The 27,463-nt window shown below is 38.4% G+C and overlaps 1 protein-coding gene across 2 annotated transcripts in view; it reads right to left on the reverse strand.

Moving 5' to 3' along the window:
* Nucleotides 1–27,463, reverse strand: part of frmd3 (FERM domain containing 3) — a 143,202-nt gene that overhangs the window by 34,953 nt on the left and 80,786 nt on the right. For both annotated transcript variants that reach the window (XM_062972020.1, XM_008103259.3), the window contains exons 3-6: nucleotides 23,599–23,641; nucleotides 13,324–13,402; nucleotides 7,272–7,369; nucleotides 6,140–6,263 (exon numbers count right to left, since the gene is read on the reverse strand). In XM_062972020.1, coding sequence (XP_062828090.1) covers nucleotides 6,140–6,263; nucleotides 7,272–7,369; nucleotides 13,324–13,402; nucleotides 23,599–23,641 — 344 coding nt within the window. The remainder of the gene's footprint in view (nucleotides 1–6,139; nucleotides 6,264–7,271; nucleotides 7,370–13,323; nucleotides 13,403–23,598; nucleotides 23,642–27,463) is intronic.

Below are 27,463 nucleotides of genomic sequence, written 5' to 3' on the forward strand. Positions count from 1 at the left end.
TATGAACTGCTCAGATAAGCATGTCTTCCAAATTGATACTGTCCACACTGAGTGCACCTTGGCAAGCATATGAACGTTATAAAGATATTTTGTTCAAGGGAATAAGTAACATGTCAGGAAGATAAAATTATGGCAGTTACAATCTGCACATTCAAGATGTCACCGATCACTTGTAATCTGAGTTAATTATTTAGTGGGAAGCTGTATCTTAGGAAGAAAACACATCAGGCTTGTATATCAAAGCTCTGTTACTGGGTCTTGTCTTTCAAAACTTCTTTTCTTGCCAATATCTAGTTACTGACTTCCTATTTTTATTCATCATGAATCTGTCATGTTTCTTAGGAAGGCTGACTATCTGTTTAGATCTTCATTAATGACACAAAATGTTCTGATTCAATTTGGGTAGTATTTTTTATTATACTCCAAAGAAAAATACAATCACTGATGGAAAGCTTACAAATCATAATTAATATTCTGCAGCTGTCATGTGGCTTCCATCACCACTTGAGTAGGAAATTCCATGTGAACAATCTGTCTTGGAGAACAGTTTATAAGATCACATTTCCATAAAACCCTGACAATATTATCACTACCCCATGGAGGGAGCAAGAGACAGGGGCAATGCATCAATCATTAGTACTAATCAGTAAAAGCAAGCCTTCTGAATTAGGCAAAATGACACAACAAGCAACCTGAACTGTCACTATGTGCTACCAGCCACAACTCAAGCATTGCCTCATTGGTCTCAATAGTAAAGGTAAAGGTTTCCCCTTGACATTAAGTCTAGTTGAGTCCGACTCTACTGGTTGGTGCTCATCCCCATTTCTAAGCCGAAGAGCTGGCCTTGTTCGTAGACACCTCTTAGGTCATGTGGCCAGCATGACTGCATGGAATTCCATTACCTTCCTGCCAGAGCAGTACTTATTGATCTATTCACATTGGCATGTTTTCAGAACTGCTAGGCTGGCAGAAGCTGGGGCTAACAATGGGAGCTCACCCCATCTGCGGATTCGAACCGCTGACCTTCTGGTCAGTAAATTCTGCAGCTTAGGTAGCCTGCTGCCCCACCGTTGCCCCATTCTCAGTAATCACAGCAAAAAAAATCACCACAATCCATTTTTAAAGAATCCTCAGTTAATAATATTTAAAATTGTTGAGGAGGATGACTAGTTTGTAAATATACAGTTTACAGGAATATAGAATACAGTGACCTGACAACATTCTGAAAAACGCAATGATATCCCTAAACAAGAAAAACTTATTCCGGGTCAAGCCTAAAATCAAAATTTTTAAAAGGCAAGTGCTGTGCTTGTCATTAACAGAGAAAAATCCAGATCTAATTTTTCCACAAATCTTGCAAAGCAATAATTCTTTTTGATATGAATAGTAGAATGACCACAGAAAAGAATACATGTCACTGTTGCCATAAACAAACACTGAACATGTGAATAAAATAAATTTTCACTCTTTTTTAATCCCCCAAAAGAGTTTTTTCCAAAACATGTTAAGAGGTTAATTAATTTAGGTTAACATTTATTGCAAATGCATAGCAATCATTGTGGAATAATTTTTTTTAAGTGCACTGGGGATTTCAAAAGAAAAATTGGACGGCAGTATTTACTGTCGATTAATTAATGTGGAATCAAAGAGTAAGATCTTCAAGTGCGATCAGAGGCACTTCATGCTTGTTAATTTAAAAAATCAGGACTAATGAAATAACAACAGAATAATCTGTCGAACTAGCAAAACCTCATGTTGCATTAGTAATGGCCCATTCCTAATGTATAAAGTACAGGATTTTATCTACCAATAATAATGAGCATGTGATAATATCACAAACTTAGAACATTTAATTTTCAAAAACTAAATCAAATTTCAAAGAGCAAAGTAGCTTGATTAGTCCTTAAGGATTCAACTGAGCTCCCTGCAGCTCTGCAATGAAGGATCCTTGAAAGGAGTTCTATGCTGCTTTCAACACATTAAATCCCAGGGAGATTTATTTTAAAACAAGTCAATGATTTTCATGTAAATCTTGGTGCTAGATTTTCCTTTCTGTTGTTTCCTTGAGTCTTAAAAAATTTGAATTCTTTGAATTCATTTCTATAATCTGGAGCAACCTGGGAGCAACCTGGGACTATACTTAATGTGGTTCAAGGCAGCTTTGGCCCCTGTTAACTTAGATCAGCTCCACGCATCATTTAACTGCTATGAAGATGATTCACTGGCCCTTCATACGAAGTATTTGAGTAGATGTGTTCCCTATAAGTCCTAACTGAACACCCCTCCCCCAAAACATGTACCTCTCCCTCATAGTATTTTTTTTTTGCAGCCAAGAGAATGTGTTTCCTTCTACATTCCCCTAAACCAGTGGTTCTCTCAACCTATGGGTCCCCAGATGTTTTGGCCTTCAACTCCAAGAAATCCTAACACGTGGTAAACTGGCTGGGATTTCTGGGAGTTGTAGGCCAAAACACTTGGGGACTCACAGGTTGAGAACCACTGCACTAAACTCACTTTGACCCTTCATCAAAATTTATATTCTACAAACCAGCTTCCTAAGTAGTATTTACGAGGGTTATCCACAAAGTAGGTTACGTTTTGGAATTAAAAATGAACAAAGTATAGGATAAAACATTTACCATATGCAGTTGAAAGCCACACCCAAATACCACATCTCACGTAGTCGCCATTCAAATCTGGGCACTTACTATAGTGATGAATGAGCTTTGCAAATCCTTGCCCACTAAATTCTGCCGTTTGTATCCTCAACCAGCCTGTCAGCCCTCCCGCAGCTGCGCAGCGTCGCCAAAATGCTGCGTTGCCAGCCACGCCCCCATTGTTGGAAACAAGTGGTTGAGGGCACAAGCGACAGAATTTAGTGGGGAAGAATTTGCAAAGCTCATTCATCGCTATGGTAAGTGCCCAGATTTGAATGCCAACTACGTGAGATGTGATATTTGGGTGTGGCTCTCAATTGCATATGATAAACATTTTCCCCTATACTTTGTTCATTTTTAATTCTAAAACGTAACCTACTTTGTGGATAGCCCTCGTAGCATTTGTATGCAACAAGTCCATCTGATGGGGATGTGACAGTTAAAGCTTCCACATTCCTTTTATAGCTGCATGGGAAGAGGGAAGGGGAAGCATGTGGGGCCAGGAAATTGTGGTGTTCATTCATGTAATGCTAAACCATACTGTAAAATAACATCTGAGCAATTTTGAACCCCATATATACATCTCCCTGTCACTCAGCCTTACACAAAAAGCCAGCTGATATTCTAGAGAAATACCTGCCAGGGATGGATGGGGTGAACCATCCATCACACCATGCATCACCATACTGCACTCTGTTTTCTATATATTTTCCACAATTTAAATATAGGAAATCTATAAGGTGGAAGATGAAAAGGAAGTATGTTTCTTATTACACTAGAAGAAAGGAAGTCTGTGTGTCAGATAGTAATACATTCAGAATGCCTTTTTACACTCTAGCTCTGGACAGTCAGCCACCTAATTCAAAAGAAAAGGAGATAAGAAAATAGTCTAACCGAGAATTATTAAACAGAGGAAACTATCCATCTGATGGTTGAAGCAACTTAATGCAATCATCTGATGGTAGCAGCCAGAAATAAGTGGATAGTGACACCATAAGTGGTTTGTTTTCATTTCTTAACATGTACAAAAGAATATGTGTGCTTAATGCTAGGAAATTGCATGCAGTTAATCTGTGCACCTTCTAAAAAGTCATTTTAGGATGTTCACCAAAACATTCAGCATATACTCTGCTTCAGCAATTTAGAAAGCAGCTCAATTCATCTTAGGGCCCTTCTACACAGATAGATAATGCAGACTCAATCTGGCATACCAGACAGGTCCTACCTCAGGGGGACAACCCAAATCCCCCATCAAGATTCAACACACACACACACACCCAAATTACTTTATTCTGGGGAAAAACCACTTTATGTGGGTTCCCTTCCTTCAGGAAACAACTGAAGACTTGGATGTTTTGGCAGGCCTTTGGAGATACAGTCATTAATTAATCAGCCCCAGAGGGTTTTTAATAATCTATCCCGTATTTATTATGATTTTACCATTTTATGTGTTTTAAATGCAATTTTTTATCCTGTATTTTTGTTTTAATTGCTATATTGTATTACTGTTTTATCTTTTTATAGTGTGATTTGTATTATGTTGCCTATGTTTTGTCCTATGTTGTTTGGGCCTCTGCCCCATGTAAGCCACTCCGAGTCCCCACGGGGAGATGGTGGCAGGGTATAAATAAAGTTTATTATTATTATTATTATTATTATTATTATTATTATTCCCCCAGGTTAATCCGTATCAGTCATATGCAGCATATAGCACCCACAGTGGGGCTGACTGCTCTGCATACCAACCTAAGTGGTCAGTGTAAATGTGCTCTGCAACTTCATCAAATGAGATGGAACTCAGCGGCATATGCCAGATCCTTTTCCCTTTTACCACAGAGCCCACCAGCTCCCATCCCACAATGCACAGCTACATCCGACGGGTCTCCATGGTAAACAGGAAGGGGAACTGGCATATACCACCACCTTTATGTTACAGGCCATTTAATAATAAAATAAAATGTTGTTTGTAACAATATTGGGTTATAATATTTTCATGTGATGCAGGACAGTTAGAAGATATTCTTAACCCTGCACTGGAGCAAAACACCTCAAAGGGGCATGCTTGCCCAAAGCACTTTCTTAAAATAACAAGGACAAGACCGTTTGCTTTCCATTTGTATTCCAGTTTGCATTAAAGAATAAGAATAAAAATGAAAAATGTATAAATCACTCCAATAAGGACACAGAAAGTGATTCCTAACCCCCTCACATAATTTTCTGCTGGAAAGAAGATTGCATTTGTTGAAATAAGCACTTGCCAGTATAGTCTACTAATGCTTAAAAATAGTTAAGATGCCACAAGAAGTGTCAACATTCCAAAGGGGCAATAAAAGTAACCACATTGTTGTTTTCGAAAATCATTAGCAAAAGAAGAAAATTACCACCTGCCAACAGTGATCACATTCATTTATAATAGGCAAATATTTGCCATATCTGGTAAAAAAATCTCCAGACAGGTTCTCACATAATTAGATGTCCAGATCTTGTGTGAGCCTCACAGGTCACCAACATCTTTAGGATCACGTGCTATCTCCAATCAAAGTATACTTTATATTAATTTTTCATTAATTTGCACTGATCTCAGATAGTATTTTTAAATCTATTGAATGTGAAGAACAAGCAAGCTCTCCATTGCCACAGTGACTGATACCATACTTGTGCCATATTATTACCATGTGTTTCTTTCTTTCTTGGGAACTTAATGGGGACCAGAAGCTGTGGGATTTTCTGCCTTGATATTCTGGGTTATATAGCTGTGTGGAAGGCCCCATAGAAGTCAGCTGCATGATATCTGCGGTATCCTCCTTTTGACAGCCTAATTAAAATGGGAAAGGGTTGCTTTCCAATCTACTGCACAAAATCAAAAGAATTACCATCAGATCATGATCTAAGATTTGTCCACTTCTGCTGTAAAGTATAAACTTTTTTAAAAAAAACCTTTAAAATCTCTTTCCTGTTTAACAGTTGTGCTTAATATAAAGACTCAGGGCCCTTCCACAAAGCCATATAAACCAGAATATTAAGGCTGAAAATCCCACAATATCTGCTTTGAACTGGGATATCTGAGTCCACACTGCCATATATTCCAGTTCAAAGATGATAAGGTGGATTTTATTCAGCTGTGTGGAAGGGGGCACAGAACTTGTATAGAAACAGATGTGCTTGATCCTGTTGAAAGCAATGAGCTTGAGTACACTAAATCTCTATTGAATTATGGCCATAGCAATGAGTCATGCGGAATCATATAATAAAATAGTGGACTCTACAGGTCAGTTATTGATAGCAAACTACCTTGTATGCCAGTTTACTTTTTGAAAAATACATCATAAACAACTTTCAACTTCTGACTCTTGGACAAAAGGCATATGTATCTTACACATGTTTAAGATACAAGCCTAAGGGACAATATAATCTCCTGAAGAAATAGAAACTGAGCAATAATAGTTCAAGAATAATATTTTTAAAAAACATAGTAGTTTTACCTGAATTCATTTCTGTGTATTTCTGCTATTTTTCTTTCCAGCTTGGGAGACTGTTTGGGGAAAATCCTAAAATCACTGACATAATTGTCCATGTGGTCATCAGGATCATAGTCACCAAGCTCAGCTGTGTAGATGCAAATAAAAACAGACAAGAGGAAGATCACCTAAGATTCCACTACTAAAAGATACAACTTCTGGCTCTTGGAGAGTTACTAAAAGGATCATATTTCTAGTTATTGATTTATTTCTACTGTTAGTGCTTTGGCTTGAGGATTTATTGGACGAAGTAATGCACAAATTCTCTAAACAAATCAATCTTTAATGATGTGGTGTCTTTCTGTAAATGTTGATGAAGGACTATGTGCCCTCTTCCCACATATACAGCTGTACATTAAGGTGACCCGTGAAGCCCTGTTCTGAAAATCACTGCCTTCAAAGGTTAAATAGTTGTTCACCGGGAAAAGGACCTTTTCGATTTTGGTGCCCTGGTAACACTCTCCCTTGCAGAGTCATTTGACACTAAAGTTCATGGCTTCCCAATATCAAGCAAGGACTTTCTAAATTCCTAGGCCTCTTAAACTTTTGCTTCTCAAGCACAGATGTACAGAAGTAAACAGTTGTGTTTCCTTGCTTATAAATATGTACACAGTCCAAGATGGACTTTATATGCAAGGATCCGCTGATTTTTAACTGTGGTTCCATTGTATTATATTGTGTTGTATCTTGAGTTTATTAACATTCACAATGTGAGTTTCTAGGATTGGTGGTATGAGATATATACAATCTTTTGGCTGATCACTTAGCCCCCATCTACACTGCCATATAATGTTTGAAACCGCATTGTATTGTCAATGTAGACTCACTCTACTGTTTCAGCTACCTGCTTAATTATGTTTGAGCAAATCCAAGGCTGAGCCTTTTGGAACTGCATTATATGGCAGTGTAGATCCAGGCAAAGTTAACTAATATCAGTGGGACATGTGCACATAGTTAAGTGCTACTGATTTGGTTGACTTTACACACATCCAAACAAACTGATTTTACAAAAATATTCAAAAGGCTTTTAATACTATATAATACTCCTGACCAAGATCCTGAAATAAGGTGTCGTGTTGCTGTTCATATCACTTACCTTGGACAATGCATGCACCCAAGTAGGCTGCATCTGAAAATGCGCACAGCAAACGGCCATGGAAAATATCTCTTTTGATTTGTAGATATAAAAGGTACCTGCATGTTATAGAAAAAACAATTACTTAGATTTCTATACCTATTTCATTTTATTCTAATGTTATTACTGTAGATCACGCTGGTATCACAATGTTGAAATTCAGAGGCAGTGAAGAAAAGAACTTAGCCACATTAACAAACCTGTCAAGAAGTATTGTTCATTATGATACTTATTATATCTTCTCAACCTACCAGGTCGTCCTCCAAGAAGAAAAGAGCATACAAATAAGTATATTACTTATTACAGTTAACACTTATTAAATATTTAATTTAAGTCTCTCAATAATGCCATTATGTGTTTTCCCTCTATGTAAACAAGCAGTTCTGTGATAGCTATTTAAATGGAAGTCTGCTCTGTATTTATGTCAAAATACTAATACATTCACGATGAAAGATAACAAATGTTCCCCCTGGACTCCATTTTGTTAAAGTCAAACTGCACACTAACAATGGGTCTCTCATAGAGAGCTAGGGAGGAAAAAAAATCGGTTTTATCAGTTACAGGCAGCTATAATCTTGACTAGTGGATAAAACTGCAATTTAAACTTTCTGCTTCTTACAGTTTCCTATTCAAAATAACTCCTATTATTGCTGTACCTTTTCCTCTGCAAGTGGAAAAATGTTTGGGGAGCGGATGATTTTGGAAGGGAAGGGGCAGTGAGTAGACAACCTTTCTCCTATCTTTTCTTCAAGGGAAATATATAGGCAGCCTTGCATCACATATAACAGACATTTACAGTCCTTCTTCTAGGATCCAAAACTGTTTAATCTTTTTGATCCAGAAAAGGAACATCTGGACTTTTAATTCCCAAACAGAAGTCACCCGTGTCACAAGGTCCCTTCTACACAGCTGTATAAAATCCAGATCATCTGCTTTGAACTGGGATTATATGGCAGTGTAGAAGGGGGCTCATATAGGGCCCTTCCACACAGCCATATAACCCAAAATATCAAGGCAGAATAACACACAAGATCTGCTTTGAACTGGGTTATCTGAGTCCACATTGCCATATATCCCAGTTCAAAGCTGATAGTGTGGGATTTTATTCGGCTGTGTGGAAGGGACCCCAGAATATCAAGGCAGATAATCCATAATATCTGCTTCAGACTGGGTTATCTGAGTCCACACTGTCATATAATCCAGTTCAATGTGTATTTTATACAGCTGTATGGAAGGGACCTGAAGACCCTTCCACACAGCCATATAACCCAGAATATCAAGACAGATAATCCACAATATCTGCTTTTAACTGGGGTATCTGAGTCCACACTATCATATAAGCCAGTTCAATCTGGATTTTATACAGGTGTGTGGAAGGGGCCTCAAATAACCCAGTTCAAAGAAGATAATGTGGATTATATGTCACTGAAGGTACCATAGCAAACATCTTTTGAAACTGAGTGGAGTTGCAACCTGACAGGGGAAAGTAAAAAAAAAAATCTCATTTATCCCACAGTAACCAGTTGTCTTCTGCCAACCTAGCAGTTCGAAAACATGCCAATGTGAGTAGATCAATAGGTACCGCTCCGGTGGGAAGGTTACGGCGCTCCATGCAGTCATGCCGGCCACATGACCTTGGAGGTGTCTACGGACAACTCCGGCTCTTCGGCTTAGAAATGGAGATGAGCGCCAACCCCCAGAGTCAGACATGACTGGACTTAACGTCATGGGAAACCTTTACCTAACCAGCTGTCAGTCCTGAAACAGAATTCTAGTCCTTTTTTCAGTTCCATTTTTTTTTTTTTTTTGGTTATGAAGGGAGAGTCTCAAGTCCAATACTGAAAGCTTCTTGATTATGGCCCTAATTTGTAGTGGTCCTTTTTTGGACATCTACCTGGAGCAATTTTTGGCTAATCACAATTCATGAAAGTCCTTTTAAAAATTTACAACTTGTGTATTGGTGGTTCTCAAGAGAGAATTTTTGTTCCATTGTACTGAACTGATTCAAAAATCCTCAATCCATAATGACAATGTGCTAAAAGACTCTGAAATATAATCGCTTTAGGGCACTTCACTAAAAGTCCTGTAACTTTTGATAACACTTTCTAGCTGTGTAAATCAGTTTGCACTACCCTGGGAATAATAGCAAGCTCAAGAGCAAATCTGAGAAATGGTGTTCATTCTGTTTTGAGCTGATACCGATACCATGGAGAGGCATTTGACATATCCATCTCAAAACCTGTCACACAATTCTTTTGCTTTTTGCTTTTTTTTACAGATATATTAGATGTCCTGCCACCATAAACTGGTGTTTTCAAGAGCTGACTTAAAGGATGTGTATCAAATAATACAGAAAGGTTTTTAGAGAAGAACTGATACAGGTGACATTAAGGCCCCTTCTACACTGCCATATAAAATCCAGATAATCTGCTTTGAACCATATTATATGGCGGTGTAGACTCGTATAATCCACTTCAAAGCAGATAATGTGGATTATTTGCTTTGATAATCTAGATTATGTGGCAGTGTAAAAGAGGCCTACGTTTTTAATGTTGCCTGTTTCAGATTGGCTTCCAGACCTATGTTCATTTTCAATGATAAAGTTTTGGACAAAGTCTGAATCACTGTATCTCCTCAAGCCTAAAATACAGTTTTTCCCATATAAATATCTCTAAAAATGGGAATGTATCTTAGAATTGTGAGTGCCTTTTTTCTGTTGGTGGTACTGAAGTTAGTGTGCATCTTACAATTGATGGCGTGAACATACATACACATGAACATACATCCAACAAAATAAACATATACATTAAAAGCACCCACTCATATCAAACAATTAAAAACCTTGAGGGCTGCCTGCTTTGGGAATAATGGCTTTCATAATGTGCTGTAATATGTGTGTGTGTGTGTGTTTCTTTTTAACAATCATGCTCTTAACTACACTTAATTCTACAAAAAACATATACACGCTATACCCATGATGATGGTTTGAAGGCTAAGTAAATGCATTTATGTTGAAGAATAAATGTTATAATAATGATTTGTTGCCACTTTAAAGATAAGTACAAAATAACAAATTTCTAGCCTAATATGTTTGTTTCCCCAAACACAGGAGACCAGTGCAGGGAAATGCCTTGCACGTTTTAATGTTTGACTACCAGTATTGCACAGTTTTACCAGAAAAGAATACAAAGTTTAGGTGATGTGCTTACTCTCCCGTTTTGTTTTTTCAACTTTGCCATCACTGTCTCTCCAGATGTTTAACAATACAACTCAGTTCTCTCTAAAAGCGCTTTACATTCCATACAGGAAAATACTTAATTGACACAGTCAGCAAACAGAGAAAATTGCAAGGCACAGTGTGCTGTCAAAACAAGCAAACGTGCTTTTGATGGAGCCTCTCTCTGGGGATGTCAAAGTAATTTCTTTTCCAGGGAGGAATGATTTGAAATAGCAATGCCCTTGACAAAAATAATGTATAGTGCTTCCTCTCAAGAGAGAGTGCTGAGTTATTTCTTTGAACCAACAATAATATGCCACATTTTCATTTACAAATCATTTGAACAGCTAGGAATGAGCAAGCATCACCCATTTGTAACAAGCAAGGTTTAAGAATATTCAACAGTAAGATATTTCACCACGACTCAAAGTTACATCTTTTGCGAGTCCCAACTAAAGCAGACCTGTTAAATCAAGGGAGTGTTGGTTAGTGAGTTGCATAAATCCCATTCATTCAATGTGTGTATGCTAGTTGGGACTCACAACTAGATTTAGACCCAATTCCTTAGTTGAAAGAAAAATGCTTAAGAAGTGTTTGTATACAGGTTTTGCTTATTTGAGCCCATACTTGAGCTGTAAGTCAAGTAAAAAACAGAGTGTCAGGCCCCTTCCACAGAGCTGAACAAAATCCCACATTTTCTGTTTTGAACTGGGTTATATGGCAGTGTGGACTCAGATAATCCAGTTCAAAGCAGATATTGTGGGATTTTCTGCCTTGATATTCTGGGTTATATGGCTGTGTGGAAGGGCCTCCAGTAAATCCTTTGTGAAGAGAGGAAGTAGGCTAGTACATTAAGGAGCAGCATCTTTAGCTAACCTGAGACAAAACTAATACAGAAATAATTCCTTTGCTGGGCTTAGCACAGCAGGCTAAACTGTTGTGCTGCAGAAAAATCCTGCCGATCGAAAGTTCTGCAGTTTTTGCCGAGGTTAGTGGTGAGCACTCACCGTTAGCCCCAGCTCACCTGTCCACCTAGTAGGTCGAAAGCAGAAATGTGAGTAGATAAATAGGTATCGCTTTTAGCGGGGAGGTAATAAAGGCGCCTTTACGGACACTGGTCGGAGGAAAGTTCCTTGCCATGGACGATGGAGTGACAGCACCCCCTGTGGCCAGAATCAAGCACAGCCTCCAAGATGCCAGAAATAATATAGGAAAAACTGCCTTTACCTCTGTTTGTGCTGTCTGTCCTTGTTAATTGTATAATCTGCATTGAATGTTTGCTGTATGTGTGTTCTGTAAGCCGCTCTGAGTCCCCATCAGGTGAGGAATAAATACTGTAAATAAATTTGCTACTTAATTTGGATTTAACTAAATGATTATACATATATTTCGGTTTAAAGGCCCAGTTACTAGCTGAACTAGATAGGACCTTCTGATTAAAAAATGGCGTACATAATTATTGACCTCCCATTTGGTCATTGACTTAATTGGCTTACTCTACTTGGGAGTAATAATTGGATTTAGGCCAAAGAACAGTTCAAAGGATAATAGACAAAGTAACCTGCTGAAACTCTGACCTAGGATTTCAAGTTTACAGATATTTAAAATGCATTACTTTCCCAACTTCCTCTCTAAACCTTTGTGTGACCCTTCAAAAGAAATTAAATACCATCAGCAATTCTATGCAGAATTTTTCACAGTAATTTGGTGAAGAAATAAAAAACATAGGGTTAATCTCCCTTGAAAGCAATGGAAAATTTATCAGACATCCTGTCAAATAAGGATGTTCATTTAAACTTTATGAAATCTTCCAAAAATATATACTGATAATGTAAATGAAATATCATTCACTTTGGATTTAAAATGGCAAAATTATTACTAGCATAAGAAAGACATGCTCTCTGCTTTTCTTCAAATGGTAATCTAAGTGTAGAATGTATTAAAAATCCCCAATGTAAATCTTACTTCCTCTCCTCCCCACCCCAATTGCAATTTTTCAAACTAAACATGAAGGGGAATTTTATGTAACATAGAAATCAAAGACTGGTAGCATCAGGGACTACTAAAGGATGTGATGGCACCATATTTATTTTGTTTTGATGAGAGTTCTCTTGGAAGAGTTTGCTCCGAAAGGCACCACACACACATTATAAAATAAATAACATGTACTTTAACTGTTTGTTTACATATTTTTATGTCAAAACTTATTTAGTAATTTTATTGTAGTGACCTTTATTTGTAAATGATATCCATGCTTTAAACACCATGGATGAACATTGAAATTTTTGGTGAAAAAATAATCGATTAATTAAAAGCAGGGTTTTGGAATGCCAATAATTGCCAGGCTTGCAGCAGAATTTGGGTGTGCTGGTCTGCATGCAGAAAGGAGTGATTTATTCCTTTCTTTTTCTCCAGCCCAATCCCAGACAATATCAAAGATTCATTTTGAATCTCCATTTAACTGCATAGTGCAGTCTTAATCACATTTACCCAGAGTATCATTGAATTCGATGCAGGAGGCCAATTGCTCACAAGGAGACACATACCCAGCCATGCATATTAAACCACCCAAAACTTGATTTGTTCTAGAAAAAAAGGAAAGCAATCCAAGCATCTAACACAACAGTGGCTCACCTTGTGGTGCTTAATATAGATACCTCTATGCTCTCCCTTAAACGCCAAAAAATTTCTAAAAATGTGTACTAAATCAAAGGGAGCAAAACTGCAAATGATTAGTATAATGACACAGCTATGATCTGAAGGCATCAACTAAATGAAGTGACAGAGAAACTATACCTGGTGAGCTCTTCTTTAATCTTCATTGGCTCGTGTGGGTAGAATTTCACTCTAAAGCACATGGTGTATGGTGGATGAGCTGAAACATTAAAAAGAAAAATCATGAGAACAACTATACAAAACATGACTTATCTGTCACTGTAGGAAACTTTCCCAACCCCCCCCCCCCCCAAATAGATTATGAGATGCAGTGCACCAAATTAAAAACAGAAAAGGTAAATAAAAAGCAGGTATAATGCATGACAAGAAAGTACAAAGCATAAGTAAGATACAACCAATCTAAACTAGATAATTGTATTATGTTAGCCTGAAATGTAATGCATACTTTCCTGGGAGTAGGCCCCGTGGAATACAGTAGTACTTATTTTTAAGTAAATAGCTAAAGAGACATACAGTAGAGTCTCACTAATCCAAGCTAAATGGGCCGGCAGAAGCTTGGATAAGCAAATATCTTGGATTATAAGGACTGATCAAGGAAAAGCCTATTAAACATCAAATTAGGTTATGATTTTACAAATTAAGCACCAAAACTTCATGTTAGACAACAAATTTGACAGAAAAAGTAGTTCAATACGCAGTAATGTTATGTTGTAATTACTGTATTTACGAATTTAGCACCAAAATATCATGATATATTGGAAACATTGACTACAAAAATGGCTTGGATTATCCAGAGGCTTGGATAAGCGAGGCTTGGATTAGTGAGACTCTACTGTATTATCTACAAGACTGTCACCTGGGATGGTTTGAGTGGTTAAAATGAAGCGGCAATGTGCAATATTTGTAAATACATTTTTAAGTAGGCTCCACATCCTCTACCAGGAAATAAATATGTGTGTAGGCAGGGCAAGGACAGTCCAGTGAAATCAATGTCTCCGCTCTGAGAGAAGCCACAGGGGTGCTTGACATCATTGGGCTTCTAAGTTGCTTCCACATGTAGCTACAGGCCCAATTATCTATCAGGCACAATGGAATGCTGTAGTTCTACAACTCCCAGAAACCCCAGCTGTTAGGATTTCTGGGAGTTGAAGGCTAAGATATCTGGGGACTCACAGGTTGAGAACCACTGGGACAGAGCATCCAGACTCTCATCATAGGGACACTGTTGCTTGTTTTGCATGTATGGGTTACATACATTCATGCTGAGCTTGCTGTCCACAGTTGTGCTGTCAGCAGTTTTATCAATACCCCTAATGAAAAGAACGAAGTTGTGGAAAGAGTGATGTCCTATGAGGTGGCAGTTGCATGAATTCAAGCCACAAGAGGGCGGCCAAATCTCATGAGATATATGGATTTCATGAGACTTGGAAGGCAGACAAAGAGTTCTACAGGATGGAGATTCGTTTACATGGGGATTAAAACTTGGACTCATCCTGAATTGGTTCTTGGCAGTCTTTACAACATTCCTCAACTTCCAATGAGTATCATGGGTTAAAGTGAGGCCCCATATACACTGCCATATAATGCACTTTGAACTGCATTGAACTGGATTATATGAGTCTACACTACCACATAAACTAGTTAAATGCCGTTAATCTGCATTCTGAAACTCAAGTGTATGACAACACTGTCAGATTGGGCCTGAGTTAATCCAGTTTTGGCCCACTACAGTAAAACTTGAGGGAAACCTCTGGAATTTGCTAGAAACTCTAGAGCAGGGGTCCCCAAACTTTTTAAACAGGGGGCCAGTTCACAATCCTTCGGACCGTTGGAGGGCCGGACTATAGTTGGCCACCGAGCAATAATAATAATGAATAACAACAACAACAACAACAACAACAACAATAAAGAGGGTTGGAAGAGACCCCTTGGGCCATTGAGTCCAATCCCCTTCTGCCTTTATGCACTGAAAGCACAAGCACAGCACCCTTGACAGATGGCCACCCAGCCTCAATGTTAATAATAATAATAATAATAATAATAATAATAATAATAATAATAATAATAATACAGGGTTTTGGAACACAATACACCTGACCTCACAATTGTGTTAAAAAACAAAGTATGGATTGTCGATACTGCAATCCCAGGGGACAGCAGGATTGAGGAGAAACAACTGGAAAAGCTGACACAATATGAGGATTTAAAGATTGAATTACAAAGACTCTGGCACAAGCCAGTCAAGGTGGTCCCAGTGGTGATCGGCACACTGGGTGCAGTGCCTCAAGACCTTGACCTGCACTTAAACACAATCGGCGCTAACAAAATTACCATCTGCCAGCTACAGAAGGCCACCTTACTGGGATCTGCACGCGTTATTCGCCGATACATCACACAGTCCTAGACACTTGGGAGGTGTCCGACGTATGATCCAATACAACAACCAGCTGAGTGTCTGCTGTGGACTCATCTTGTTATGTTTCTAATAAATAATAATAATAATAATAATAATAATAGCTTTAAGAGAAGAAGAGACCCTTGGGTCATTTAGCCCAACCCCCTTCTGCCCTTGTGCCATGGGGGCCGGATAAATGGCTTCGATGGGCCGCATCCGGCCCCCGGGCCTTAGTTTGGGGACCCCTGCTCTAGAGTATCCCACAGCTTCAGGGCAGTGTGAAAAGCTGGATCAGGTCTGATTTGGACTGGACCAATGCCCTCATGGTGCACCACTATCAACATTTCCCAGGGTTCATCACAGATGGGAAAGGGGGGGGGGGGGCAGATTGTGCCCATGTGCTGCTTTCAGCTGGCTGTAGAGGTGGGAGATCAGTCCTCTCCTTCCTTGTTGCATGGGTGTCTCTGCAGCCATCTAGGAGCAGCGACAGTGACACAGAAGATGAAGAAACAGTCCAGCAGGTCCAATGTCATGTCAACCTGGCAGGACTATATAAACCTCAACCTGCTGCCATGGCGGCTTCGATGACCACCTCTGGGGTCAGTCCAGATAACTTTTGCTCTGGATTAGCCCTGGATTCATGAGCAGTATAGACACAACCTGATCCTCCTAAATATATGGCAGAAAGAGGCTTTTTTTTTAAAAAAAAAAAAAGAAGAGAGAATTGTGAACATTTCTATCAAACATGAAGAACATGAATAATGTGGATCAGTCAAACACAACCATTACATGCAATTAATTTTTAAAGTGTTTGGGCTGTATTTTACAAAATTCTCAGCTTTATATTTTGTAAACATGGCTTTTAGTGATGACGGATACCTTTAGAACTAACCAGTTTTTATTTTCACATGAACTTTGATAGAAATAAACACACACCTTCAGAGGCAATACCAAGTCATGAAGGAGAATACCAGACAAATAGTAAAAAGCATGTCTGACAGGAATAGTGGACTTAAGAAAAATAATTCAAAGAAAAGAAGCAGAGAAAAATCAAGCAGTAAACATAGAAATAGAGCAAAGGCAATAAGTGACTGAATTAAGAACATTTGACACTGCAGTATGAATTTTTATCTGTCTTTCTAAATATAGGTCATTAAATATAGGAATATGACAGCTTGTTTTCTTTGGGCAAGGGTATCTAGGATTTGAATATTCATGTTAATTGATCTTCAACCAAACACTAACTCAATTAAAATGTATAGAAAGATGCCTATGAATTGCAATAGTTTCAAAAGCCAGATCGTAGTCGTCAGTGAAAAATCACTATCTGTCTAAGGTGATTGTAGTTTTGTTGTAAAGCACATCATTGCACCTGACAAAGTGTGAGGAGAAAAGTGGATAGATTAATGATATCACCACCCCAGGACTAGTAATATGCCATGGGCATTTTATCGCCTTCCGACTATATTGTCTGGAACGTGTCAACATGTCAACATAGCCTTCAACACCTAACAAATGAAAATACAGACATCCGTGTGCATTTTAAACACCTCTGTTTTATAGTAAACATAATCTCCTAAAGGCACAGACACAGCAAGACTTCCGTTCGCTTCACCAGACACAGTATGTTAATTGTAATTATATAATTATATTGCATAATGCAATTCCATCAGCCCTCTATATTTGCAGGTTTGAATTTTGCCAATTTGATTACAATTTTCTGGTGGACGGTGACCATGCTGGACCCAGAAATTCCTAGAAATAACACTTCTCCGGAGAACTCTAGATTCTCCCTTGTGGTTCTCTGGTCAACGTCTGGCATATGTTGTACACAGTGAATATTGACTGCATACATATGTTTAGATATTACATACAATTGTACCTCGGTATTGACCAACAATCTGTGTACACATGTACACACTAAAAAGCATTGAATATTGCATACCAACACTCTGCTTTTTCTCAGCATCTCTTACATTCTAGGGGTATAGGAATCATGTAGAGTGCCTTCAAAAATGTTCTTCCCCAATGAAGAATGTCTTGACTTTACAAGGAGCAAGAGCAGTGGTTCCCAACCTGTGGGTTCCCAGATGTTTTAGCCTTCAACTCCCAGAAATCCTAAAAGTTGGTAAACTGGCTGGGATTTCTGGGAGTTTTAGGCCAAAACACCTAGGGACCCACAGGTTGAGAACCACTGTGCTAGAGGGATGATATCTACCTTCAGGTTGCTGTTGACTTATAGCAACACCATCAGTTTCATAGGGTTTTCTTAGGCGAGCAATACAAAGAGGTGTTTTTGCTGCTCCCTTCTCCATGAATATAGCCACAGCACTTGATGCGCATAGGCTGTCTCCCATCCAAGTACTAACCAGGGTTGACCCTGCTTAATTTCTAATATCAGATAGGATCTGGGGACTTTAGGGTATTCAGGCCTTACAAGCAGCTTAATGTATGGTTATTTTCACCAAGGGCCAAATCAGCCCTATGGTTGCCATTAAAGGGCCAGTTGCAATTGTAAGACTGTACAAATGTAACTATGTTGACCTGAAATTGAAAGCCTTGTGGGCGGCATAAAGTGGCATGGTAGACCAGATTAGACTCACAGGCCTTGCATTTGACATGTGTGTCCTAGAATTTCCCCCCTGCTTCCGTTACTTTGACCAGTAATTATTTAAATTAGAGCTTGTATACAGCTGACCCTCCACATATGGAAGTTTAACTTTTTGAGATTAGATTATCTTGGGATCTGCTCAATATTTTCTCTCTAGGTTTGTCTAGAAATGCCTGAGAGAACCCCAGAAGGTGACCACAGAGTAGCATTAGAGGACATGGAGATTCTTAGTGGGGGTCCTGCTTCTATGAATCCAGTAAAAATGGATGGCCTATTGTATATACTAGGAAAGCACCAAGTGTTTTTCTAGTTTCTAGTATGTTAAATAAACCTGTGCAATATCAATACTGACTTAGGAATTTCCTTTCTATATACAAGAAAGGAATGAGCCTTTTGGGGCCCAAGTCTTGGAGTTAATTAAGGAAATTGATACACATATGCATGAATATGCACTCACACACTTTCATATATGTATTACTGTATGTGTGGAGCCATAACAATTCTGCTACCAGTTATCTGAGTAACTGTGCAACAAAAAATGGAGAAACAGTATCTCAACTATATTTTACATTGTTATATTGAATTACAGTAGAGTCTCACTTATCCAACATTCGCTTAGCCAACATTCTGGATTATCCAACACAGTCTGCCTCCCGCCGGATCCACAGCTGTTTCTCTAAGCAGCAAGGACTGAACTTTTAACTGATTTAATTTCCGACAATGTTGTTACTGTAAGTTCATTTAATGCAATTCTATCTTTATTTGTAGTCGATTTGTTAGTAGCCAATGTTTTTGTAGTCAATGTTTTCAATACATCGCCATGTTTTGGTGCTAAATTCGTAAATACAATAATTGCAACATAATGTTACTGTGTATTGAACTGCTTTGTCTGTCGATTTGTTGTAAAACATGATGTTTTGGTGCTTAATTTGGAAAAACATAATGTAATTTGATGTTTAATAAACTTTTCCTTAATCGCTCCTTATTATCCAACATTTTCACTTATCCAACATTCTGCCAGTCCGTTTAGGTGGGATAACTAAGACTCTACTGTATTTGATAATTCAATAATATAATTGATATATATTTGATATAATATAATATAATGGAGCCCCTGGTGGCACAATGGGTTAAACCCTTGTGCCGGCAGGACTGCCGACCAACAGGTCGGCGGTTCAAATCTGGGGAGAGTGGATGAGCTCCCTTTGTCAGCTCCAGCTCCCATGCATGGACATGAGAGAAGCCTCTGACAAGGATGGTAAAACATCAAACATCAAGAACCAATAGGAACAAGAACCAATATATAACTGGCCCATTTGACCAACCCACTGGTTTTGGGATAATCAAAAGGATTTTAATACATAATACTCTTCCTCCATGCTCTGTGTAATTACATCAGATTATATTCTGATGAACATCTTGTGCTAGCAGCTTTATTTATGTTTAACATATGGTTGTCATAGTACATGTATGCAAAAACACATTTTTCTGGCTCAGCATCTACTTGAATTTTTTGCTATTGCTACTCCATACACTCTTTAACAATGGGGGATATATTTTCCCTATATGTCTATCTCTTCAAATTGAATTTTAATTCTTGTCCCTTCATTCCCTCATATCATGTTTGCATCTTGTTCCTCACATTTAATTTTCTTATTGATGCCATTAATATGCAGAGTTAAAGACAAGTGTTGTGTGCAGGGATTCAGTGTGCAGAAAATACTTAACTCCCTTGTTGATTACAGCAAATCAAAAAAAGAGCATGCAAAATCAAGTAACACTAACATGTAAAATAGCAATAAGGGTCCCAGAGAAGAAATAGTGTCATGTTTTGCAGAGCAACTGTGCCTGAAGCACTTGCTAATGAAGAACATCCCATGGGTAACCTGGTGGAAGATCTTACAACTGCACAGGTGGATGCCTAAAGCAAGCATATCCTAAAAAGCTACAGACAAATTCTCCCTCGACCTTTTCAAAGAAGGCATAATATCCTGGAAGTTATTTTCTATCTAAAAAATAAAGTATAATTAAGAAGAAAATCAGAAAATGAAAAAAGTGTGTCCCTCCAGATGTTGGTGGACTTCAACTTCCAAACAATAAAGCAAGCTGCGTGATAGTAAGTGTTGAAGACCAACAATATGTTTCAATTTCTCTTCATATGCTTAGTCTTCAAAACAAATCCAATTTATGCTTGCTAGTATCTTTTTTCTTTCTTTTCTTATTTATTTAGGTGATTCCTTGTTGCCCAAGTATGATAGCCTTCTAAGTGTGGTGTCTTGGAGAAGGATACGAAGGTGACTGTGGAGCCCTATTCTTGACCCTATTTTCTATCACCAGGAGATAATGATGAAGACATCCACTTCAAGGATTACCTACAATGGACTATGCAGGGAATAACAAAGCAAAGGAGACCATTGGTAGCACGGCTCCAGCAAATGGTCATATTTCATGTAAGGGCAATTCAAAATCAAAGACTTGACTTCTCATTTACAGCAAGTGAAGACCTGTTTCCTTTTTCTTCTCTGTAGTTATACTTTTTTTTCAACTCACACTATGCAACCTGCCAGCCACTAATATGATGGCTCCATTTAAATTGTTCTGCCATCCCTAAATTCATTTTTGTTCCACCGAACATAATACAGTAGTATTTTTCAAACAATACTATCAGAAATTTAGATGTGGTTGAGCACTGAACAGTAGCACACTGAACAGAAACTAAAAGCTTAACTTGTCTACCTCTTTATTATGTAAAATACATTTCTGCAGGGGGAAAGCTCTGATAAATTTGATGTTAGGGCTGAACAATAAAGGATACAGAATACACAGACTGCATAAAAAGACAAACAAAATATTTAAGGAGCTACCTATATATATATATATATATATATATATATATATATATATATCCTGAAGTTTTAAGTTAGGGCCATTTCACAAATTATAGTAACATATTGTTTCAGCATATTAGCTGCAGGCTGGCTGGTTTTATGTAAACCCAAGCCTGAAACTAGAGAAAAACATAGTGCTGATAGCCTTGAAAAATTATATTCTCAAATCAGGGCATGTCCACTTTGAAACAGAGTAAAATCATATACTATGCCCTAAAGTCCACTGGAACTAATGTTAAAATAAAGAAGTTCCCTTCCTAGGAGTAGATTTCTTCTTGCTTCCTGTTGTCTCACCCCCATTTGTAACTAGGAGTTGTAGGTAAGTCAGATGTTTTTAACTCAAGACTGCCCGTCTAATGCAAAATCTGTACAAAATCTCATAATATTGTGGAGAACAGGATGCAGTCCTCTGCTGAGTTCCAGAAGTCCATACACTACTTCTATGCTACAGATTAGTAGCACTGGATATCATCTTCAATTTTTTCTTGTGGCACTATGTCTTCCAAAACAAACAAAGGCCAGGGTGAAGGCGTGTGTGTGTGTGTGTGTGCGTGCGTGCGTATGCAGGTCAGTATCAAATGATGAAATGAATATTTATATTAGTGGCTCATTGGGGAGGGGGAACACCACTGGGTCCTTTGACTACATACTTACATACCATGCAACAGTCTAGCACTCACTCAAAGCACAGAAAGCAAAATGTGTAACAGGAGGATGAGAAAACGTCCTATTTATAAAAGTGTCCGCATGCAAACGGGGGCATGAATAATCAAGTTTATTGTAGGCATGAGTCTTCCCTTTCAGAATGGCCTTTTATATGCCAGACAAGACCCAGCTGGTATATCCGAGAGCCCAAGGCTTTGTCAAGCTTTCCTGTCATCTGAGGCACAATTCTTTTTACTAAACTGGATTCATCATCATAATCATTTAAAAGGATTTTACACACCATGCTTTGCACTCAGTTCAGCATCTTTAAAGGGATGCTAATAACTCTCTGGCTTATGCACAACAGTATTCAGGGGAAAAAGGAAAAGCAGAAGCAAAAGCTCCCTCTGAGTCACATACAAACTGTCAACTACAGAGAATCCAGCATGCAAGGTTACATCCCTCTATGTCCAATAAACATACCACCAAATAGAAAAAGATGATTCAGAACAAAATCAGAATTAATTTCACTTAGCCACTTCACATTTAAAGCTATATTTTTAAACAATGTTGTTAAGAGCTAAGTAAGACTTCCAACACAAATTTCCTCAAGTAAACAAATCAACTTCCATACATGCTGACCTTCCCATATCAACACACTTTCCTATCTCTGCTTCTCGAATGAGGAGCAGAAAAATGATGAGACAGTTTTAGAAGGATGCCCTGCCCAAAGGATCCTTTGAGCAGTAATCTTTTAGAAGAGCTCTATACAGAGCAACATGACAATGAAGAATGTAGAGAAAACATCTGGAAACAATGAACAAACAAAATTAACAATCTAAGTCTATATAGCATAACAAACAAATAGAAAAGCACTTGTTTCAAAACTCTTTAGCCTCAGATGAAGATAGAAAACAAGAAGTGAGGAAGCAAAAGTGGGTGGATGGTTTATGAATTATTTACTGCCATAATAAAAGGGTAAAGGTTTTCCCCTGATGTTAAATCTAGTCGTGTCCGACTCTGGGGTTGGTGCTCTTTCTAAGCCGAAGAGCCGTCCTTGTGCGTAGATGTCTCCAAGGTCATGTGGCCGGCATGACTGCATGGAGTGCCATTATCTTCCCGCCGGAGCGGTACCTATTCATCTACTCACATTTGCATGTTTTCAAACTGCTAGGTTGGCAGAAGCTGGGACTAATAGTGGGAACTCACCCTGCTCCCTAGATTTGAACTGCCAACCTTTTGGTCATTAAGTTCAGCAGCTCAGTGGGTTAACCCAGTGCGCCACTGGGGCTCCATTATATCTGCCATAATATCTAGGCAAAATATAATAAAAGTTCTGCTTTCAGTAATAGTGAGTCCTTTGATATGTGCTAGGGTTTAGTTTCAGAACCCCTGTGGATACCAAAGCCATGGAAGTTCAAGACCCATTGCATACAATGGTGTAGTAAAATAGCATTCCATATACAATGTGATAAGCACCTCAAATAAGTGCCAGATAAAACCTGGGGATCTGTGAAATTGTGCCTTTAACCAGCTATGAAAAAAACATATGCCAGTAAATAATCCTCATAAATGGTAATGTATATCCAATTTCTTCAATTCAGGATGAGTCTGTAAGTATCACATGCCAGAGATTGGATACTGAGCACTAGGGTGGAGCGAAAATGTTGTTAGTTTTCATCCGGGCATGAAAAGCTGAACTTTAAGCAACTCTGAAACTTTAATTTAAAAGTAATCTACAAGGAGGAAGAACCACCACTGTTTTGTAAGACAAGGCTGGAAACATGCTGCCGTATATGAAGCTGTGGCATTTTAAAATATTACACCAGATTATAAAATGGATTTTAAACACTTACATTTCATTTGCTTGCAGATAGCTTTGTTGGGCTCAAGCCAATGCTGAAAAAGAAAGGCAGAGACCACTGGTTAAGAGAACATCATTTATTTAAAATTACAAGGTCATAGTAAATCGGAAAGCCATTTTTTCATATCAGTTGTGATTGCACTGGGTTTTGTGTTGACAGCTTCAAAAAGATGCTCAGACTTGTGTAAGAATGTGAAGGATGCAGATGATGAGATTGCAAAATGCACAATATTTAACTTGAGGCCTCAGCACTAGGGAAAGGGCAGAATTACTCCCCCCCTCTCTCTTTATCTATCTATCTATCTATCTATCTTGTCCTCTTGATCCCCATCTTTCTTGGTTGGTCATGCTATGAAGAGATTCAGTTAGATCTTAATTATAATATATTATTAACATATCTCTCAAGAAAAGAAGTTTTCACCTTGTTTAAAAAAAGCTGTAGTGCAAAAAAAGCCCTTTCTGAACTCCCTGGATTTGATGCTACAGAAGAGTATCAAATCTTCCCTTTTTTGGGCAGGGTGATTGGGAAGACAGTTTTTTCCAACTCCAGGTAATCTTGGATGATACATACTTCTCAGCCTAATTCCAAAGTGGCTTCAGAGCAGGATACAGAGTTCAGATCACAATACCACCTTAGTGAATGATCTTTCATTGAGCACCATTCGGGGTAATGAATCCCCACTGGTGCCTTTAGGTTTCTCAGCAGCATTTGATACCATCGACCATGGTATCTTTCTGCAATGCCTAAAGGGTTTGAGATTCAGACGTACTATATCACTTATCTCTTCATCAAATTCCAGATGGAGATCATTGGGGATAGCTGCTTCTCAAAGAAGGAGCTGTTATATGGCATGCCACATAGTGTACTTTTATCTCCAATGCTCTTTAACTTCTGGAAGAGGTCATCTGGAGGTATGGCAGGTTGCTGATAACATCCAAATATACTTTCCTCACTCCAAATGACAATCTAAGTCAGTGGTTCCCAATCTTTGGTCTTCCAGGTGTTTTGGACTTCAAACTCCCAGAAATCCTAGCTCCCAGGAATTGTGGAAGCTGAAGTCCAAAACATCTGGAGGACCAAAGGTTGGGAACCACTGATCTAGATAGATGCAATAGTCAGGAGTGCTTATTATCAGCTTCAGCTGATAGACTAGCTTTCCTTGAATTTGAGGACCTCAAAATGGTAGTGCTCGTGTTGGTAATCTTCAGGCTGGACTTCTGCAATGTGGTCTACATTGGGCTAACTCTGTACCAAGTTCAGAAACTTAATTAGTTGAATTAATTCAAAATATGGCAGCCAGATTGGTTACTGGTGCATATAGGAGTGATGACATTATAACAATATTAAAACAACTAGATTTGCTGCCAATGCATTTCTATGCAAAATACAAAGTGTTATTACTTTTAAAGTCCTGCATGATTGGGTTCATGTTACCTAGAGTCAGTCATCTGGGAGACATCCAAATTAGCTTTGAGTGTTGCCCACTGGATATTTTCATTGCCCCCACCTCCCCCCGACTGTGGAATGACCTGCCAGAAGAGCTCTGTCAGCTTGAGATGCTGTCTTTACGTAAGTCAAAAGTAAAAACTAGACTGTTTCAGCAGGCTGTCAAATTGGTTTACATCGTGGTTCTTAAAGTATTTATTGATTAATTTTAATAAATATTGGTTTTATGCTCTTTTAACTGATTGTATTTATTGTGCTATTCATTTTTGTTTCCTGCCTCGATCTACAGGAAGAGGCAGTAAGAAACAACAACAACAACAACAACATGCCTTGTGGAGTTCAATTGCACTGTGTGAATGTGTATAGTATTGGAGCCTAAAATGACCTAAATTCTATTGTGAATTACATTAGAAATAAATCATATATTTAGATCAGAGCTTGGAAAGATTATTTTCTGACTACAACTCCCAGACTTCCTCAGCTACATCTTATTAATTTAAATTATTATCTTCTCATCTTATTCCCCCTGCACACCACAAAGAATTCAGAGGGAAAGCTCTTCACCTCGGTCTCTCCCAAACATACAAACACTCTCTGCTGAACAACTATCTGAGGTAGGGTAAGTGCTGAGAGCGATTAACTAGATACCTCAAGCTATTTCTCTACAAATTGCATTTGATAATAAATTTAATAGTGGAAAGAGCTGATGTGGAAAAGTGCATGCTGACATGTAACTACTGTTTTTGTATATGGTCAGTAAAATTTGCACTCTGACTTTTTTTTCTGCCTGTAAGCAAAATATCTTCACAATTAAAAGTACTAACTATGCCGAATAAGCACCTGCCAGAGACAGTGCTGTCCAGGCTTTCCTAAGTGCAAGAAGCTAGCTTTTTTTAACAGACCTAAATAACATTCTTTTTAACTCATTCCATGCTAGAGTATAGATTACCTAAAAGTAAAGGAATACTTTTTTTTATGTCAGGAGCAACTTGAGTCGCTTCTGGAGTGAGAGAATTGGTCGTTTGCAAGGACATTGCCCAGGGGACGCCCGGATGTTTTTGATGTTTTTACCATATTGTGGGAGGCTTCTCTCATGTCCCCGCATGGAGCTGGAGCTGATAGAGGGAGCTCATCCACACTCTCCCCGGGTGGGATTCGAACCTGGCAGCTTTCAGGTCAGCAACCCAACCTTCAAGTCACTTAGTCCACTATGCCATCTGGGGCTCCAAGGAATACTTATGGAAATAGTCATTTCGAAAAGTAATAACATGGGCAAATGGAAAATTCTCAAAGTAACACTTGACCATGATTTCTTTGCAAGCTTTATATTTTGACAATTGCCACAAAGGCCATTCATTATTCAGTTAAGGCCCCTTCTACACTGCCATATAATCCAGATTATCAAAGCAGATAATTCACATTCTCTCCTTTGAACTCAATTATATGAGTCTATACTGCCATATAATCCAGTTCAAAACACATAATCTGTATTTTATATGGCAGTATAGAAGGGGACATGTATGTCATGAGCAAATCCTAAATGAATGCGAACACAGGACAATTTTGTGTGATTTACAAACACCTAAGCATGATTATTACTGCTGCTGATAGTGATGATAATGTCATTTGTTCTACTTTCTCACCCTTTCTCCGGGGACCTCAGAAGGGCAACATATCAGGTTTGTTATTCATCTATTTTATCTTTGTTATTCACCTATTTTATCTTTAAAGAAAGTGGAATGGCAGAGGATTAACCAGGACTGTCTTTGTCAGATTGGGACTCTTGGGGTATAGAAAAGCTCTTTATACATGATCTATGTAGGGAGTGGTGGCAAGAAGAAAAAGGCTGCAGGAGGAAGGAAGGCATTGTAGAAATAGGCTGCTCAGAGCTGTCTGTTTTTCCTCACCATTGCAATGCAACCCTGGAAAAAGTACAATAGGCATAGCACACCAGTAAAGATTCCAGTCAGTGATTGCTTTTATTTTGAAATTGATACAAATTAACAAAAAGAGCCCTGACTTAATAGGGAGGCCAATCAAATTATTACAATTATATTCCATTCCAGCATCAAATTAAAAACAGGAAATGAGTCCCTGGCAAGATTCAAAGGATGCTATTATGAAAGCAGCCATAATTTCTCAGTTTAGATATTTCTCTCTTACTGGTTTGCGAGTGTCATTTTTACATCAAGGAACCATTATTTAAGCATCGAGTTTTTATGCTGGACTGGAAGAAATTGAATAGCAAAACTGCATTAATGTCAGCCATTTTCAATATCTCTGAAGACGTCAGGCTCGGGACATTTAGATAACATTTTATTGCTAAGGCAATGTGACCTCTGTATATTCTTTTAATAGGATGGAATTGCACCTGCAGCAGAGTATCCCATGGCTTGCTGTGTTCTGAACT

Source organism: Anolis carolinensis, chromosome 2, assembly GCF_035594765.1.
Source record: "Anolis carolinensis isolate JA03-04 chromosome 2, rAnoCar3.1.pri, whole genome shotgun sequence".
NCBI lineage: Eukaryota > Metazoa > Chordata > Lepidosauria > Squamata > Dactyloidae > Anolis > Anolis carolinensis.